We start from the raw sequence: 16,388 nt of genomic DNA on the forward strand, positions 1-16,388 counted from the left end.
ACATGTTGAGAATAGTGTTGTAAATCACATAATTGACAAGGGATTTATATCAAGAATATATAAAGGAATCTTACAACTCAATAAAAAATAACAGGAAAAGGGGTCTGAATAGACACTTCTTCAGAGAAGACATACTAATAGCTAATAGCCACATGAAAAGATGCTAACATGAGTCATCAGGGAAATGCAACTCAAAACCACAATGAGAATCACTTCACACCCATTAGGATGGTTCTAATCAGACAATAGCAAGGGTTTTCATGGAAATAGAGAAACGAACCGTTATGGACTTCCCAGGCATCAGTGGTAAAGCATCCACTGCCAGTGCAGGAGACACGAGAGACGCTAGCTCAATCCCTGGTTTGGGAAGATCCCCTGGAGTAGGAAATAGCAGCCCACTCCATTATTCTTGCCTGGAAAGTCCCATGGACAGAGGCGCCTGGCTGACTGTAGTTCACAGAGTTGCCAAGAGTTGGACACGACGGAGCACACGTGCAGTTATAGTTACAGAACGTTTATACATCTGCTGGTCAGAATGTAAAATGGGGCAATTGCTGTGGAAAACAGGCTGGCAATTCCTCAAAAGGTTAGACGTTGTTTCCATTTGACCCAGCAAGTCTACTTCTGTGTATACAAAATAAATAAAACGCGCATACAAAAACATGTACCTGAATGGTCACTGTGGCATTATTCATAAGAGCCAAAAAATGGAAACCATAAATGTCCAATCAACTGACGAATGAATAAGCAAAATTTGATATAGCCATACACATACGTACATGTAATAATACTCAGCAATAAAAAGAAATAAAGTACTAAAATATGCTTCAATATGAATGAATCTTGAAAACAGTTCATGCAGGGCACAAAGTAGATTAGTGGTTGCCAGGGGCTTGGGAGAGGGAGGAATGGAGAATGGCTGCTAATGGTTGCAGGGTTTTGGGAGTGAGTGATAACAATGTTCTGATATTAGGTCTGGTTCCAAATAGGAAAAGGAGTACGTCAAGGCTGTATATTGTCACCCTGCTTATTTAACTTATATGCAGAGTACATCATGAGAAACGCTGGGCTGGAAGAAGCACAAGCTGGAATCAAGATTGCCAGGAGAAATATCAATAACCTCAGATATGCAGATGACACCACCCTTACGGAAGACAGTGAAGAGGAACTAAAAAGCCTCTTGATGAAAGTGAAAGTGGAGAGTGAAAAGTTGGCTTAAAGCTCAACATTCAGAAAACGAAGATCATGGCATCTGGTCCCATCACTTCATGGGAAATAGATGGGGAAACAGTGGAAACAGTGTCAGACTTTATTTTTTTTGGCGGGTGGGGGGGGCTCCAAAATCACTACAGATGGTGACTGCAGCCATGAAATTAAAAGACGCTTACTCCTTGGAAGAAAAGTTATGACCAACCTAGATAGCATATTGAAAAGCAGAGACATTACTTTGCCAACAAAGGTCCGTCTAGACAAGCCTATGGTTTTTCCAGTGGTCATGTATGGATGTGAGAGTTGGACTGTGAAGAAGGCTGAGCGCTGAAGAATTGATGCTTTTGAACTGTGGTGTTGGAGAAGACTCTTGAGAGTCCCTTGGACTGCAAGGAGATCCAACCAGTCCATTCTGAAGGAGATCAGCCCTGGGATTTCTTTGGAAGGACTGATGCTAAAGCTGAAACTCCAGTACTTTGTCCACCTCATGCTAATAGTTGACTCATTGGAAAAGACTCTGATGCTGGGAGGGACTGGGGGCAGGAGGAGAAGGGGACGACAGAGGATGAGATGGCTGGATGGCATCACTGACTCAATGGACGTGAGTCTGAGTGAACTCCAGGAGTTGGTGATGGACAGGGAGGCCTGGCGTGCTACAGTTCATGGGGTCGCAAAGAGTCAGACACGACTGAGCAACTGAACTGAACTGAACTGATATTAGGTAGTGGTAATGAGCAAAACTCTGAATACACTAAAAACCACTGTACTGGGCACTGAAAGTATGAATTCTGTGGTAAAATTCATAAATCACAACAAAATCATTTTTGTTTTAAAAAACCTGAAACAGCTCAGATGTCCTTCAAAAGTGATTAGTTGCACAAACTGTGCACAGACCATGGAATATTGTTACTCGGTAACAAAACATATACTCCTTGCATGAGTCTTCCAGCAATTATGCTGGATAAAAATAGTCAATCCTAAAAATTTACAGACTTTATGATCCTATTTATAGAACATTTTTTGAAATCAGAATCTTTTAGAAATGGAGTTGACTGCCATGGATGAGTAATTGAGAGGAGTTGCAGAAGGGGGCAGCCTTGCTGGAGGGAGGTGAGTGTGGTTATGTTAATAAAAGGGCAACAGGAGGGATCCCTGTGATGAATGAAATATTCAGAATCTTGAATGTGGTATATGTAGATTTGTAAACTCCGCACATGATTAAGTTGTATCGAACTAAACATACACCAAAAATAACTATAAATGTGACTGAGGAAATGGAACATGATCAGTGGATCAAGTCAATGTCAGTATCCTGGTTGTGATATGGTGCTGTAATTGTGCAAAATGTCACCATTGAGGGAAACCAGGTTAACAGGACACAGAATCTCACCAGCAAGGACCTTTGGTGCGTGGAGAGGAAGTAATATAGATGAGACCGTTGGAAAGCCAAAGGTTATGTGGCAACTTTCAAGTGGCACACAGCCAGAAACAGAAGCCAGGGCTCTGGACACTGATTGCTTGGTTCAACAAATGTTTATTTATTTGAGTGACACCAATGCCTCAGAGTCTCAGTTGTAGAATCCAGGCTCTGGGGTTATAACTATTAATATGAACAACCCTCAGGCCAGCCACAGCTCAAGGAGGTACAGATGACCCCTCGCTATCCTGAGTCCCTGTCCGTGGGTGTGACGGCAAGAAGGGAAACAAAGAAGGACAATGAAGCCCAACAGCCAGGGCCCACGGGGCACCGGGACTGGCAAAGATACCAAACCTCCCAAAGCTCTTCCTAAAAGGAAGCAGAAGTGTGTGCTTTGGCCAAGGGACCCGGGACCAAAGGTAACGGGATAAATACGGGCGGACAGGGTGCCGGGAGTAGTTTGGGGCAGTGCTTTCAGGATGAGGATTAGAGAGCTGGCAGACTCATTGGAAAAGTCCCTGGTGCTGGGAAATACCGAGGGCAAAGCTTTTGGGACGAGGATTAGAGAGCTGGTAGACTCATTGGAAAAGTCCCTGATGCTGGGAAAGATCGAGGGCAGAAGGAAAAGAGGGCGTCAGAAGATGAGATGGCTGGACGGCCTCACCGATGCAATGAACATGCACTTGGGCAAACTCCTGAAGTTAGTGAGGGACAGGGAGGCCTGGCGTGCTGAACTACACCGGGGTCGGAAAGAGTCGGACACGACTTGGTGACTGAACAACAGTCTAACACTGACGCCCCCAGAAGACTACAACTCCCAGCGTGCCCCACGGTCCGCCCCGGCCCCGGCGGTCATGTGATCGCTGCTCACGTGTCTACACTACCGGCCGGGGCTAGAAAGACCGCAGGTAGGTGGAAGGAGGTACAGGTTGGTGGAGGGTGGAATCTGGGTCCCCAAGGGCCCCACCGCGGCAGAACCCTACTCACTCGCTGCAGGGCTCTGCAACCTGTCATCCTCTGTACCACGCCCGCTCGGGGTCAGCCGGCCCTTGCCGCACCTTATCCCGGCCTGTCCCTACCTGGTCTCCACCTGTCGAGCCCCGGAACCCCCTCCACAGTTTACCACACAGCAGCCCACTCTCTGTCCCGGGTGGGCCGTGGCCCATTTTCCAATGCAGCCCACCCCTCGTATTTCTGGGATTCGGCCCCAGGCTGGCCTGGGTACTTACTCTCGTTGGGCTCTCAGGGGCCTACTGCAGTGGTTACAGCTCTGGCCTGAGGGCGTGGGCATTAAGCTGCTAGTTCTGACTCTGCCAACGAGCCTCTGGGACATAAGCCTCTCTCCCTCCGTGGGTCTGTTTCCCTAACTGAGCTGTTGCTTCACTCTGTGAGTTAAGTCATAGAGTCTCACTTCCCTTCACTTTGTTGACCAGCACTGGTGAAGTTTGAGAAAGGAAAAATTGAAGGCAGACAGGGAAGTGAGGAGAATCAGATCTCAGAGTTTGGGGAAGAAGGCGCCATAAGGAATAGCCCATAGCTCTCTGTCCACCAAAGCCAGAAGGGTGGAAAGAGCAGGTAAGCTGGGGACCATGGAGCAGAGTAATTTGAGGGGAGGGGAGGCTAAGAGATTCCGGAGCAGTGCAGAGACCTCTTGTGTCTGAGAGGTGAGCAGGATGGAGGGCGAGGTCTCACAGCGTGGGGAGCACCTGCTTTACATGGTTCTCTCTGGAGCTATACTGGAAGCCTGAGACCAAAAGTGCCTCCAGTACTCATTCACTGCTTTGATTTTTTGCTGAGTTGCTGGCTGGGTGGCAAGTTGCATAAGAGAAAGCCCTGTGGCATCTGACTGATCTTTCTGGATTTGAAGCCAGCAGGGAGATATTTTCCCTGGAGCTGTGTCCCTTGCTTGCATGCTTGGTGACATGTCTGAGAGTACCCAAACGCCCCCTTTTCTGTGTGATAAGTTTACAGCTCCCAACTTTGTTCAGCCATCACAGGAGGAGCCATGGCAAGAATCAGACCACCCAAGAGGCCTCAGTAGACATTTTAGACCCCCCAGTGTGTTGGGGGCATGAGATGGAATGCGTCTGTGATGGGCAGTGGTGAGGTCAGTCATGTGGGAGAAGAGACTTTAAATCCTCACTGAAATTTTGAAGGGCTTTGAAAGCTCCACAGCATTGAGACTCTGGGCAGGAGGGAGGTATGCTGGGTGTGAGAAACTGAAGTACCCACAGTTCTAGGTGAGGATTGTTCTTCAGACCCTGCGGTATAGAAACCAGTTGGGAAGCCAGACAGATTTGGATCTCAGTCTTCCTCTGCAGCTTGCTACTGTGTGATCCTGAATGAGTGATTTGATCTCTCTGAACCTTATGACCACTGTAATCTAAGGAATGAATGAGATAAGATATGTGCATGACACTCCTGCTTGATGCACGCATGGCCTCTAGTGCTGACATGTCGGTACCGCTCTCTTCTGGGTTTGTGTCTTACTTACCTGATCAGTCCGTGAGCCTGAAGCAGGCAGGAGTTGCATCTGACACCTTTCTGTCTCTGCCATTACGCTGTGGCACCCAGTGCAGTGATCCACACACTAGCACACCTGGGTTTGGATCTCAGCCATCTGATCTTGGAAAAGTTGTTATCTTGGGATAACAGTATACCTGCCTTTCCCATCTAGGTTTAGGAGAGCCGGAATCCACAGGCCTCCTAGGATAACAGCCCCACACAGGCTGGGGCCACCCTTCCAGCTGAAGGTGTGTTCCCTCAGTTCCCCAGTGGATGAGGCCGTGAGACAGAACCCACAGACCCTGCGGGAACAGGACTCCAGGGGCCATGGCCCAGGTCAGCATCAACAGAGACCTTGGCGAATGGGGCTTAAGCACAGACTCTGGGGAGCGTGCCCGTCTGCTGCAGAGTCCCTCTGTGGACATAGCCCCCAAGAGTGAGGGGGAGGCCCCTCCTGGGGGTGTGGGCGGAGGCACCACTTCCACACTTGGAGCCATCTTCATCGTTGTCAATGCCTGCCTGGGCGCGGGGCTACTCAACTTCCCGGCAGCCTTCAGCACTGCCGGGGGCGTGGCAGCCGGCATCACATTGCAGATGGTGAGTGAGGGGGCCTGGCAGGCAGAAATGCAGAGTGGTGGGTCTGGGCTCCTGGCCTCAAAAGGGGGGCTCTGGATCGGGAGTGGTCAGTGACACATGCTAATCACTCTCCCCTCTGCCACACATGGCTGACATTATTAAACTACTGTAGCATTCTTTCCTTTGAGGCCAGATGAGAAGCGTTCTTAGCAATTAGGGAATTTCAGACATCAGTTGTGTATTTAATAGTTATGTGGTTACGTTTAAAAAGCGGGCCCACACCTTTTAGAACTGCATGTTGAAATATTTGCTGATGAAATTTGTATTTTCTTCAACATAATCCAGAGTGGGAGAGGGAAGAGATGAAACAAGACTGGTCTTGAATTGATGATTTTTTTGTTTTTAATCTTTTGGCCACACCACACAGCATGTGGGATATTAGTTGCCCACCAGGGATTGAACCTGCCCTCCCTGCATTGGCAGCATGGAGTCCTAACCACTGCCCCACCAAGGAAGTCCCTGAATTGATGATTTTTGAATTTGAGATTTGAGCGATGTTTGAAATTTTCCTCAAAACTTTTTGTCTTTAAGGAAAATGCCGATTCCAGTAATCTATTAAAATTACCGTGCAGGATAAGGCTCATTTGCCAAATGGACTTTGGGCACCAGGCCAGTAAACGCTGAGCAAAACCAGGCTGCTCTTTGCTGCCAGGCCTTTCCCATACACTCTTGCTCCACCCTGCCTGCAGGCCATGCTGGTTTTCATCATCAGTGGCCTCGTCATCCTGGCCTACTGCTCCCAGGCCAGCAATGAGAGGACCTACCAGGAGGTGGTGTGGGCTGTGTGTGGCAAGCTGACAGGCGTGCTGTGTGAGGTCGCCATTGCCACCTACACTTTCGGGACCTGCATCGCCTTCCTCATCATCATCGGGGACCAGCAGGACAAGAGTGAGGTCCCCCCTCAGTATCTACCTCATCCCTCCCCCATGGCCCTGGGGATCCTGCAGTGGGCGGGGAAGAGCCTGGAATACCCACCCAAGGCCCGGGCCCGGCATTCATCTGGGAATCCTCCCTGCTGGCTGCTGGGCCCATGAGACAGTTGGAGATCCCAGCAGAGGTGGAGGACCATACCCTGCGGGAGCCTGGCATCACCTTCCCTCCTTCCTCCCTCTGCAGTTATAGCTGTGATGGCAAAGGAGCCTGAGGGGCCCGGCGGCAGCCCCTGGTACACAGACCGCAAGTTCACCATCAGCCTCACTGCCTTCCTCTTCATCCTGCCCCTCTCCATCCCCAGGGAGATCGGCTTCCAGAAATATGCCAGGTTTGGAGGCCCCACCCCAGCCTGCGCTGGACAGCAGTTCTGGTCACAGGCAGTCAGAGACCCAAGGGCAGCAGGGGAACCCCTCTCCTCCATGCCACCTTGCCTCCGGGGCAGAAAGAGGGGGCAAGGCAGAGACAGAACAGGGCTTGCAGAGGTTCTAGCAGAAGACGTTCCTTCTGTGTCAGCAGCTAGGGAGACAGTGGCTCTTTGCATCAGTGGGAGCATCAGTTCCAAACGTCCTTGTCCAAGAAGGGACGGATAGTAATCCTGAATGTGAAGGCCTCTCCTGGCCTGGGCCTTGTCTTTCTCACAACGCATGAGATTTTTTGATCATTTGGGATGGTTAGCTTCACAGCATTTTCCATGCAGCTCAGTGTGAAGGGAAGGGACTAGCTTCTTGGCTCAGAGTCTGAAAAACAGGGATTCTAACCTGTTTGCTGTGATCCTTAATTGAAGGGGTCATGCTCAGTGTCTCCAAGGTTCTCTTTAATGTTGACTTTCTGGTATTAGTGCCTTGGAGCCTTCTCCCTCCAGCCTTTCCTGCTTCTCAAAGGCCCTGCTTGCAGCTCTGGCCATACCTGGGCTGCTCTGATTGAAGTAGCAGATGTGCTTTGAAGCCCAGCGCCCCCTGCTGCAGTCTCTGAGCTATGGAGCTGAACCACCTTATTTCCCAGTGGCCACACATGTCAGTCTGCTCCCCTCTTGGCTTCCTAACTGTGGCTTGTTTCTTTGAAATTTATTTCTCATGCATTTCTTAAGTCTTTGTTTGGAATGATCTCCCAGTTGGTTCCTTAGACACTTTTGGTCACTAAGGTGAAGGATGGATGTCCCTGGGGATAGAATCGAAGAAGAGGCAGCTGGGACTAGGGAGGAGGAGGCTTAATTCATCCTTTCTGGCAGCTTCCTGAGCGTCGTGGGTACCTGGTATGTCACTGCCATCATCATCATCAAATACATCTGGCCTGATAAAGAGATGACCCCAGCAGACATCCTGAACAGGTGAGTGAGGGCCCCCAGGAGGCACACAGGGTAGAAGCTGCACTTGGGCCCCAGGAGGTATTAGGTCAGGCATCAAAAAGCCACACAGGAGACTTCCCTGGTGGTCCAGTGGCTGAGACTCCGTGCCCCCAATGCAGGGGGCCCCTGGTCAGAGAACTAAATACCACGTCTAATGACTAAGACCTGGCACAGCCAAATAAATACATTAAAAAAAAAAAAATCCCAAGGCTCATTAGGGGTTTGACTCATTGGTCATTGTAGGAAGGAGACAAGAGGTCCTGATCTCCTTTTACTGGAGAGAAGAGTAAGAACCAGAGATGAGGGCCACTTTGCCATTGACGTACAACAAATGAGCCAGTGTGAGACTAGGCCTTGGGTTATAGATCCTGCCAAGGTGGAACTGCACGTTTTTTCAACATGTGCTTACCTGTATCTTCTTTGTGAAAATGAATCAATTTTCTCATTTTTTTTTTAAAAAAAAGGTTTCTTTTTTTTTTAAAGCTTTAAAACTTTTTTAAATTAATTAATTTATTTTTGGTTGTGCTGGGTCTTCGTTGCCTCTAGAGCTTTTCTCTAGTTGTGGCAGGTGGGCACTACTCGCTAGTTGCGGCACACAGGCTTCTCTTAAAGTGGCTTCTCTGTTGTCTTGTCGCGGAGCACAGCCTCAGGCTTCAGTAGTGGCAGCATGTGGGCTCAACAGTTGTGGCTCCAAGGCTTAGTTGCTCCTCGAAATATGGGCTCTTCTGGACCAGGGATCAAACCCATGTCTCCTGCATTGGCAGGCAAGGTGTATTTTTTACCACTGAGAGGAAGTTTGGTTTCCTTTTTCTTGAAAGGAACAAACCAGAGAAGCAGAAGCCCAAGTGCAAGAACCAGAACTTCTGGATTTGAGTCCCAGGAGGGCCTTCCAGAGCCTCAGTTTACTGACCTGTGAAGTGTGTCCTCTCCACTCCACCCTTGTGTGGGGGGAATGCGTGTCGCTGGCTGGTGGGGGCTGTGGGGGGCTGACTGAAGAGTAAAGGCGTGGGGCAGTTGGGGACTCCGAGGGCTTCACGGGCAGCAGCATCTTGTGTGTCTGTCCGCAGGCCAGCTTCCTGGATAGCCGTGTTCAATGCCATGCCCACCATCTGCTTCGGATTTCAGGTGGCAGTTTCAAGGTCCCTTTTGTTCCCTTAGCTCACTCCCCATCCTGGGATGGAATCCACATTATCGGTGGGACGGGCAGGGTGGTGGTGAGGGTGGTCCTGGAAGGGGGAGCTGAATGGGAGTCCCAGGACTTTGCCCTTTGTCCTTGGGATGAGGTCACTTGCACACCCTGACCCTGCCCTTCACCCTGACAGTGTCACGTGAGCAGCGTACCCGTCTTCAACAGCATGCGGCAGCCCGAGGTGAAGACCTGGGGTGGCGTGGTGACAGCCGCCATGGTCATCGCCCTCGCTGTCTACATGGGCACAGGTGAGTGCTCCCCTCTGAGGGCCAGGCTTAGAGGGCTCCCACTCTCCATTTTCATCCCCAAGTCCTCTGGCCCAGGATTTCCTGGGCTTAACCCTGCATTCCCAGCACGTCAAATACTTCTGTTGGCGTTGGCTTGAACTTGGGGTTCCTTGGGGCTCCTCCCACCCAAATGAGAGATGCATGCATGTATTCATTCAGCAGCTGTCAGTGGGTGCCTAGTCAGTCAGTCCCAGGAACGTTCTCAGCATGGAGGGGATGCCATAGACAGAGAGAGGTCTGGTCCTGCTTTGCATGAAATTGACAGTCTATTCAGAGAGACAGTCTTATAGCAGTAAACCGGCAATCAGTAAGGAAATCCAGATGCGTGCCACAGTAACAGCGAACCAGGGAAGATGTGAGTGGGGCTGGCTTTAGGGGGCAGATCACAGACGGCTCCCCTCAGAGGAGGTGGCATCTGGGGAAGCCCAAACCATGATAAGGAGCTAGAATCTGAAGAGCCCAGGGGGAAAGCATTCTAGACAGAGGAACGAGAAAATGCGGAGTCCCTGAGGCCAGGACAGAAGAAGGTCTGTGGAACAAGCTGTGGGGGTGGGTGGTGGGCAGCAGCACCAAACGGGGAGCACAGCCAGACCCTTGAGGACTGGTGGGAGCCAGAGAGGAAGCGTTTTCAGCAGGGGTGTGGCTCGGAGAAGGGTTGGCTCTGCGTATTGTGTGGAGAATGGTGTGGATGAGGGAGCAGGACTGGGAGACCAAGAAGAATGGCCCAGTGATTGCTCCCACAGATGGGTCTCAGGACCAGCTCTGTACTAGCCTCTGCAGATACAGCCAGGAATAGGGAGCCAAGAACAAGGGAGGCAAATAGGCAGAGCCCCTGTTCTCCTGGAGTTCATGTTTTTACTAGTTGAGGGAGACAGATGATAAACAAGTGGGGGAAAAAAAAAAACCTCAGAGGAACACTGAAGAAAAGAGAACAAGGTGATGTCGAGAGAGTGCCAGGGGTCGGGGGTCACTGTGGATGAGGAGGGACCTCTGAGCTGAGACCTGAATGATGAGGAGATGGGCAGACAGAAGTTAATGCAGAAGCTCTGAGACAGGAACTGCTGGGGGAGTTCAAGATTGAAGAGGTTAACAGTGTGGGTGTGGGGAATGTGAGAAGTCAGGGAAGAGGGCTTCTGAGCCCAGCCCCGACACCCTTCTAAGCCTCAGTTTTAGCCTCCAGGGCTGGTCTGTCACCTCCCCATCTGCTGCTGGACTGAGCAAGGGATGGTCCCTCTCCCTTACCCTCCCAGGGTCACTCTGACCCAGCCCTCTCGTCCCCGCCCTCAGGTATCTGCGGCTTCCTGACCTTTGGAGACGCCGTGGACCCTGACGTGCTCCTGTCCTACCCGTCAGAAGACATGGCTGTGGCTGTGGCCCGTGCCTTCATCATCCTGAGTGTGCTCACCTCCTACCCCATCCTGCACTTCTGCGGACGGTGAGCCCCCCGCCCCACCCCTCGAAGGTGGTGCTTCTCACCAGGGCCCCTGGATGCCCTTTGAACACGGCCTTGGGCCTTGTGAAACATCCCTTTTATAGAGAGAGACACTGAAGCCCATAGGAAACAGTCAATGCCTAGGATGGCCCTGCAAGCACCCCCAGCCGGGTCTTGGGGGACAGAGTCACCAGGACAATCTGTGAGTGCTCTGAGAACCTCTAATCCAGGTCCCTTCCTGAACACCCTGTCTTCTGGATACCCCAGACCCTCCCTTTCCAGGAGTCTAGTGGAATCAGTTCCCATGGGGTGTGCAAACTCTGGACCAGGCAAGGCACTCAGTCTTTCACATTCACCATCCCATCCGGTCCCCATGGCAACCCTGAGAAGAATGCCACTAGACCCATTTCGCAGAAGAGGAGACTGAGGCCCAGGGATTGTCTTACCTACAGTCCATCCAGTTGGGGGTCTGGTTCCATGGCTGGAGTTGGGGGGGCACTGTCAGCAGGTACGCCTCTGAGCCCCTCTCTGTGTGGGCAGGGCGGTGATCGAAGGCCTGTGGCTGCGCTACCAGGGCATGCCGGTGGAGGAGGACGTGGGCCGGGAGCGGCGGCGGCGAGTGCTGCAGACGCTGGTCTGGTTCCTGCTCACCTTGCTGCTGGCGCTCTTCATCCCTGACATCGGCAAGGTCATCTCAGTCATTGGAGGCCTGGCCGCCTGCTTCATCTTTGTCTTCCCAGGTGTGGACCCCCGGTGTCCCCACAGCACTCACTCCCAGACCCTCCTGGCCTCAGCTCCTGTCTTGCTCACCTGTGGGGGAGAATAATCACCAGCATTTATCAGTCACCTTCAGGCTCTGTGGGAACCCCTGTTTGAGCATCACCTCCTGCAGAGAAGGTGTAATTGTCATCTCCATTTTACCCATGAGGAGATGTGAGGTTCAGAGAGAGTAACAAACTTCCCTAGAGGTTAACAAACTCAACTAAAGAAGAATAGAATCTTTTCAAACTGAAGTCTGTCCAGATCCACAGTCTATATAGTCTTAACTCTTATTTCAAGAACCTGTTCCTCCATGACTGTCAGGGATCTGGCTGGGTCAGCCCACGACAGGGTAATTAGGGTCTGGCAGTGGCACCCTGACACGGAGGTTGGGAGACTTGAGTTTCAGACAGTCTGCCACCAGATCCCTGGGAAACTGTCCTGTCTGCCCAGTCACGAGTTCTGCCTATACCCAGCTTATTTCTACCCAAGAGGCCAGCTGGAAGGCCCTTGCCACTTGGCCTGGAGCAAGGGGGCCACACCTGCTCAGAAGTGCATTGGGAAAGCCCTGCAGCGAGGGCACCACAAAGTCGCCTCCCAGTGCTGCCCCTTTAGCTCGAGGTCTTATGTGCCACCCAAGGACCTCTCCTGGGAGCCCAGTTACCAGGCTTCCAGCTGGGTGCAGAGTGGAGGCAGAGATGGAAAATGTGGAGGAGGAAACACAGGCCTTTCTCTGTCCACCTCCCCTGTCTCCTGGCAAAGGTGGAGGCTGGCTGGTTACGGGGGGAACCCAGCCAAGCTCTCAGGGCCATCTCTTCTCTTCCAGGGCTGTGCCTCATTCAAGCCAAACTCTCTGAGATGGAGGAAGTCAAGCCAGCCAGGTAAAGCAGGGCCCAGCCTGTGGGCCTCTCAGGGAGGTGCTGGACGGGGAGGTACCCTTTAAACTGGTCGGAATCAGGAGACCTGTGTACTTTGAAAATAGGAGTTTCTAAAATACTGTTTAAAAAATATATATTTATTTATTTATTTGGCTGTGCTGGGTCTTAGTTGCAGCATGTGAGATCTAGTTCGCTGACCAGGGATCGAACCCAGGCCCCCTGCTTTGGGAGCATGGAGTCTTAGCCACTGGACCACCGGGGAAGTTCCTTAAAATACTTCTTTTAAAATGAGTAACGTGTTAGTTGTAACAGTTCAAACACTTCTGAAGGACTTTAGAGAAAAACATAGAAGTCCATCCTTCCCCACCGCCCTCTCCCTTCTCCTGAGAGAGTTCATGTCATGAGCATGGCCTGTGCCCTTGTACACTGTTGCTGTGTGTGCACGGATGTCTGTGTACACAAAGTGATGCGTGTGTATACACAGACACATGGGTTTTTGTGTCTGGTTAGCTTTTTTCCCCAAAATTATTTCAAGCCAGACACACTTTCCTACCCCTGCTTTTTTTCACTTAACCATGTATCTTGGAGATCACTCTCTGTCCACACAAGATCGACTGCTTCCTTTTTCAGTGGCTGTAGAGTCTGTTGTTTGAATGTGTCCTGAATGTGAACACACTTCTGCACATACACCTTGGCACACCTGTTCAAGGATCTTAGTGTCATCAATTCTTAGAAGGAAGTTGCTTTATCACAAGGCATGCCCCTTTTCACTTTGGCACGTGGGTTCAAATTACCCTCTCAAGAGGCAGTACCAGTCCGAGTCCCAGCAGCAGTGAATGAAAGTGCCCTGTTCCCCATATCCCTGCCAGCACAGTACATAGAGGCCTTTTCAATATTTCTTAGTCTATTGAAAACAAAACACTATATTTAAAAAAATTTTACCTTTTTAAAGTGTTCGGTAGTTATTAATTCCATTCATATTTTTGTGTAACCACCAGCCATCTCCAGAACTTTTGCATCATCCTAAACTGAAACTCTGTGCCCATTAAACAGTCACTCCTTGTTCCCTTTCGCCCCAGCCCCTGGCAACCAGCATTCTACTTTCTCTATGAATTCGACCACTCTACATAATCATACAGTGTTTGTCTTTGGAATCATACAGTCCTGGCTTCTTTCACTTAGCATAATGTCCTCAAGGTCTGTGTGTTGTAACTTGAGTCAGAATGTCCTTTGTTTTTAAGGCCAAATAATATTCATTGTATGTACAGGCCACATTTTGCAAAACACTGCATTGTTTTTAATATGTACATGTTCCTGAATGGTAGAGAGGTTATGACCAGGTTGCATGCTTTAAAAACAAACAAACAGAAAATTATTGTGGGGACTTCCCTGGCAGTCCACTGGTTAAGACTCTGTTCTTCCAATACAGGGGGAATGGGGAATCGGGGAACTAAGATCCCATATGCCATTTGGTAAGGCCTAAAAAAAAAAAAAAAAAAATCCAGTTATAACCCTGCAGCTGTTTTTGATACACATAAGTTTGCAGATGCTTTTGACTTATTTTTTAATAAAATGGATCACTTCATGTGACTTGCTTTTTCCTGACCATCTTTCCCATCAGGAGACATACATTCTAATTCTGGTCCTGCCCTTGGTCTCCTGTGACCAGTCAGCTAATCGCATTAGGTCTTGGTCTCCTTACCCATGGTCTAGGAGTCATACACCCAGCCCCATAAACCTTTGTGTGAAAGCTGTTGAGAAGTAGGAAGTGCTCTACCCACAGGAGAAGTGGTATAAGTAATTACAGTAATTAACTGATACATGGCAACCCACTCCAATATTCTTGCCTGGAGAATCCCAGGGACAAAGGAGCATGGTTGGCTACAGTCCATAGGGTCACAAAGAGTCATGACTTCAGACACGACTGAAGTGACTTAGTACATACATTTACATATATATGAGAGTCTGCAATGTCATGAGTGGTTGACTGACCAGGCCCCCTCTCTCACCCTCTGCTCTACAGCTGGTGGGCGATGGTCAGTTACGGAGTCCTCTTGGTCACACTGGGAGCCTTCATCTTTGGCCAGACCACAGCCAACGCCATTTTTGTGGATCTTTTGGCGTAACCACTGCCTCCCAGAGAATTCTTGGCCTTTGTTGTTAGACCCAGGAACCCATCTCATAGAGCTTCAGGACCACCCTGGGCCCGGCATCATTCCCCTCCACTGGTGGGATGACATCCGCACATCCTTTTCCAGAAACAGTTCTGGGGTGAAATCAGACCCCACCCCCGTGGACAGTTCCAACTCAGCTCCCTTCCTGCTCCCCCATCCTGGCAGTGCCGTGGATGGTAGGAGGAAGTCTCGTGCCACAGGAGAACCTCCTCCCCTCCTCCACTTCTCGACTTCTCCATGCCTGGACGCCATGGGTAAAGAGTGTTGGTAGGTCTCCAAAGAAAGAACTCAGCCTGACTTGCCTCTGGAGAAAGAGTGTGCACCGAGAGGTCCCCTCCTCCACAGAGAAGCCTGTCCTGAGTAGAGGCTCCGCTCATCACCCCGGGACTCAGCACCTGCTCCCGTGTGTCGGCAGCCCAGCCACCAGCGGCTTCCTCCCGCAAGTCCCAGAGGTAGCCTGAAAGCAAATGAATGCACCAAGGCAGGTAGATGGATGCCTGTCCACTGCCTCCTGGGCCCGTGGAGAGCCCGAGAGCCCCCTTGCCCATGGCTGATTGACATTTCCCAAGGCTTTTGGGGTCTCGCCCTGCCTCTTTACCCAGACCTGTGGTCCAGACATCCCTCTGCTCCTCCATCCCAGACATCACCAAGTCTAATGTTTACAAACGGTGCCAGCCCAGCTCTGAGCCAGGGGCCAGGAGCCACCCCGTGCCACGGTGCTGTGAGTACTCCCTGAACTCACCCCACGGTGGGGAGTCTGCTTTCTCTCTTAGATTCCAGGTGGGCCCCTCTTTTCAAAGCAACAAGAGTGGGGACGTCCCTGGTGGTCCAGTAGTTAAGACTCTGCTTGCAGTGTAGGGGGCACAGGTGCAATCCCTGTCAGGGAACTAAGATCCCACGTACTGCGAGGTGTGACCAGGAAAGAAAAATGGGACAAAGGCCCAAGAATGGGTGATGGAGCAGGCTGGAAATGCCACGTGGGCTGGGCTCGTGAGGATCAAGGTGACTGTGTCTGGTATCTTCACTTTCAATGGCTGCTTCTCTTCTCCCTGCCCTCCATGTCAACCCCAGCCTGGTACCCGGAGACAAGACAAAAAAGGCAGCTGACATGTCATTGTCTGGACAACATTTGAGTGTAGTCATGCTGGCCTAGAAGTTTCCCTTCCAGTCTGGATCTTGTCTGCTCCTTTCCCCCATCACCTCTTCTCCCCCACCCCATTTTCCTATGGAGCTCAGTCTCTCCTGCTCTCCTAAGTATGGTAGTGGGGTGGACCAAACCCTCCCTTGTCCACTTCCTCAACTCCACGTGTCCACCAAGCCTGGCCTCGGAGGCCTGTCAATCACATTAGGACATAGCTAGGTTGTGCCCCACGCGAGGTGAGGAGAGATACTCTCCGCCTTCATATTTTGAACACTTTGGCTACTCAGGCCAACCCCAGGCACCAAATCAGGCTTTCTCTGCCTGGAACACTCAGCATTTTCCCTGGCTCTTCCTGCCCAGAACCTCTGAATGGAGAAGTAGGGGTGAGAGGGACCCATGTGCTCAGGGCAGGGAGATAACCAGAAGCAGAGGCTGGCTGGAGCCACATAGACTTCTGCTCAGCCCCAGCCTGGGTGACTTGCC

At 50.8% G+C, this 16,388-nt stretch overlaps 1 protein-coding gene across 1 annotated transcript; it reads left to right on the forward strand.

Moving 5' to 3' along the window:
- The first annotated feature begins 3,447 nt into the window (after positions 1–3,447).
- SLC38A7 (solute carrier family 38, member 7) lies at positions 3,448–16,382 on the forward strand. Its single transcript, XM_010861832.1, has 11 exons — positions 3,448–3,534; positions 5,304–5,728; positions 6,457–6,655; positions 6,884–7,028; positions 7,929–8,027; positions 9,113–9,170; positions 9,368–9,482; positions 10,809–10,956; positions 11,494–11,693; positions 12,539–12,593; positions 14,614–16,382. The coding sequence occupies exons 2-11, from the start codon at positions 5,459–5,461 to the stop codon at positions 14,714–14,716; spliced, it is 1,392 nt and encodes a 463-aa protein (XP_010860134.1). The 5' UTR covers positions 3,448–3,534; positions 5,304–5,458; the 3' UTR covers positions 14,717–16,382.
- Positions 16,383–16,388: the final 6 nt, after the last annotated feature.

This window comes from Bison bison, unplaced genomic scaffold (genome assembly GCF_000754665.1).
Source record: "Bison bison bison isolate TAMUID 2011002044 unplaced genomic scaffold, Bison_UMD1.0 scf7180017864473, whole genome shotgun sequence".
Classification (NCBI taxonomy): Eukaryota; Metazoa; Chordata; class Mammalia; order Artiodactyla; family Bovidae; genus Bison; species Bison bison.

Excerpts from the sequence above, each read along its gene's own strand:
- SLC38A7 (XM_010861832.1), top strand. The coding sequence starts at position 5,459 with ATGGCCCAGGTCAGCATCAACAGAGACCTTGGCGAATGGGGCTTAAGC. Across the intron at positions 9,483-10,808 it reads CGCTGTCTACATGGGCACAG|GTATCTGCGGCTTCCTGACC; the intron begins GTGAGTGCTCCC and ends CCCCGCCCTCAG. Across the intron at positions 12,594-14,613 it reads GAGGAAGTCAAGCCAGCCAG|CTGGTGGGCGATGGTCAGTT; the intron begins GTAAAGCAGGGC and ends TCTGCTCTACAG.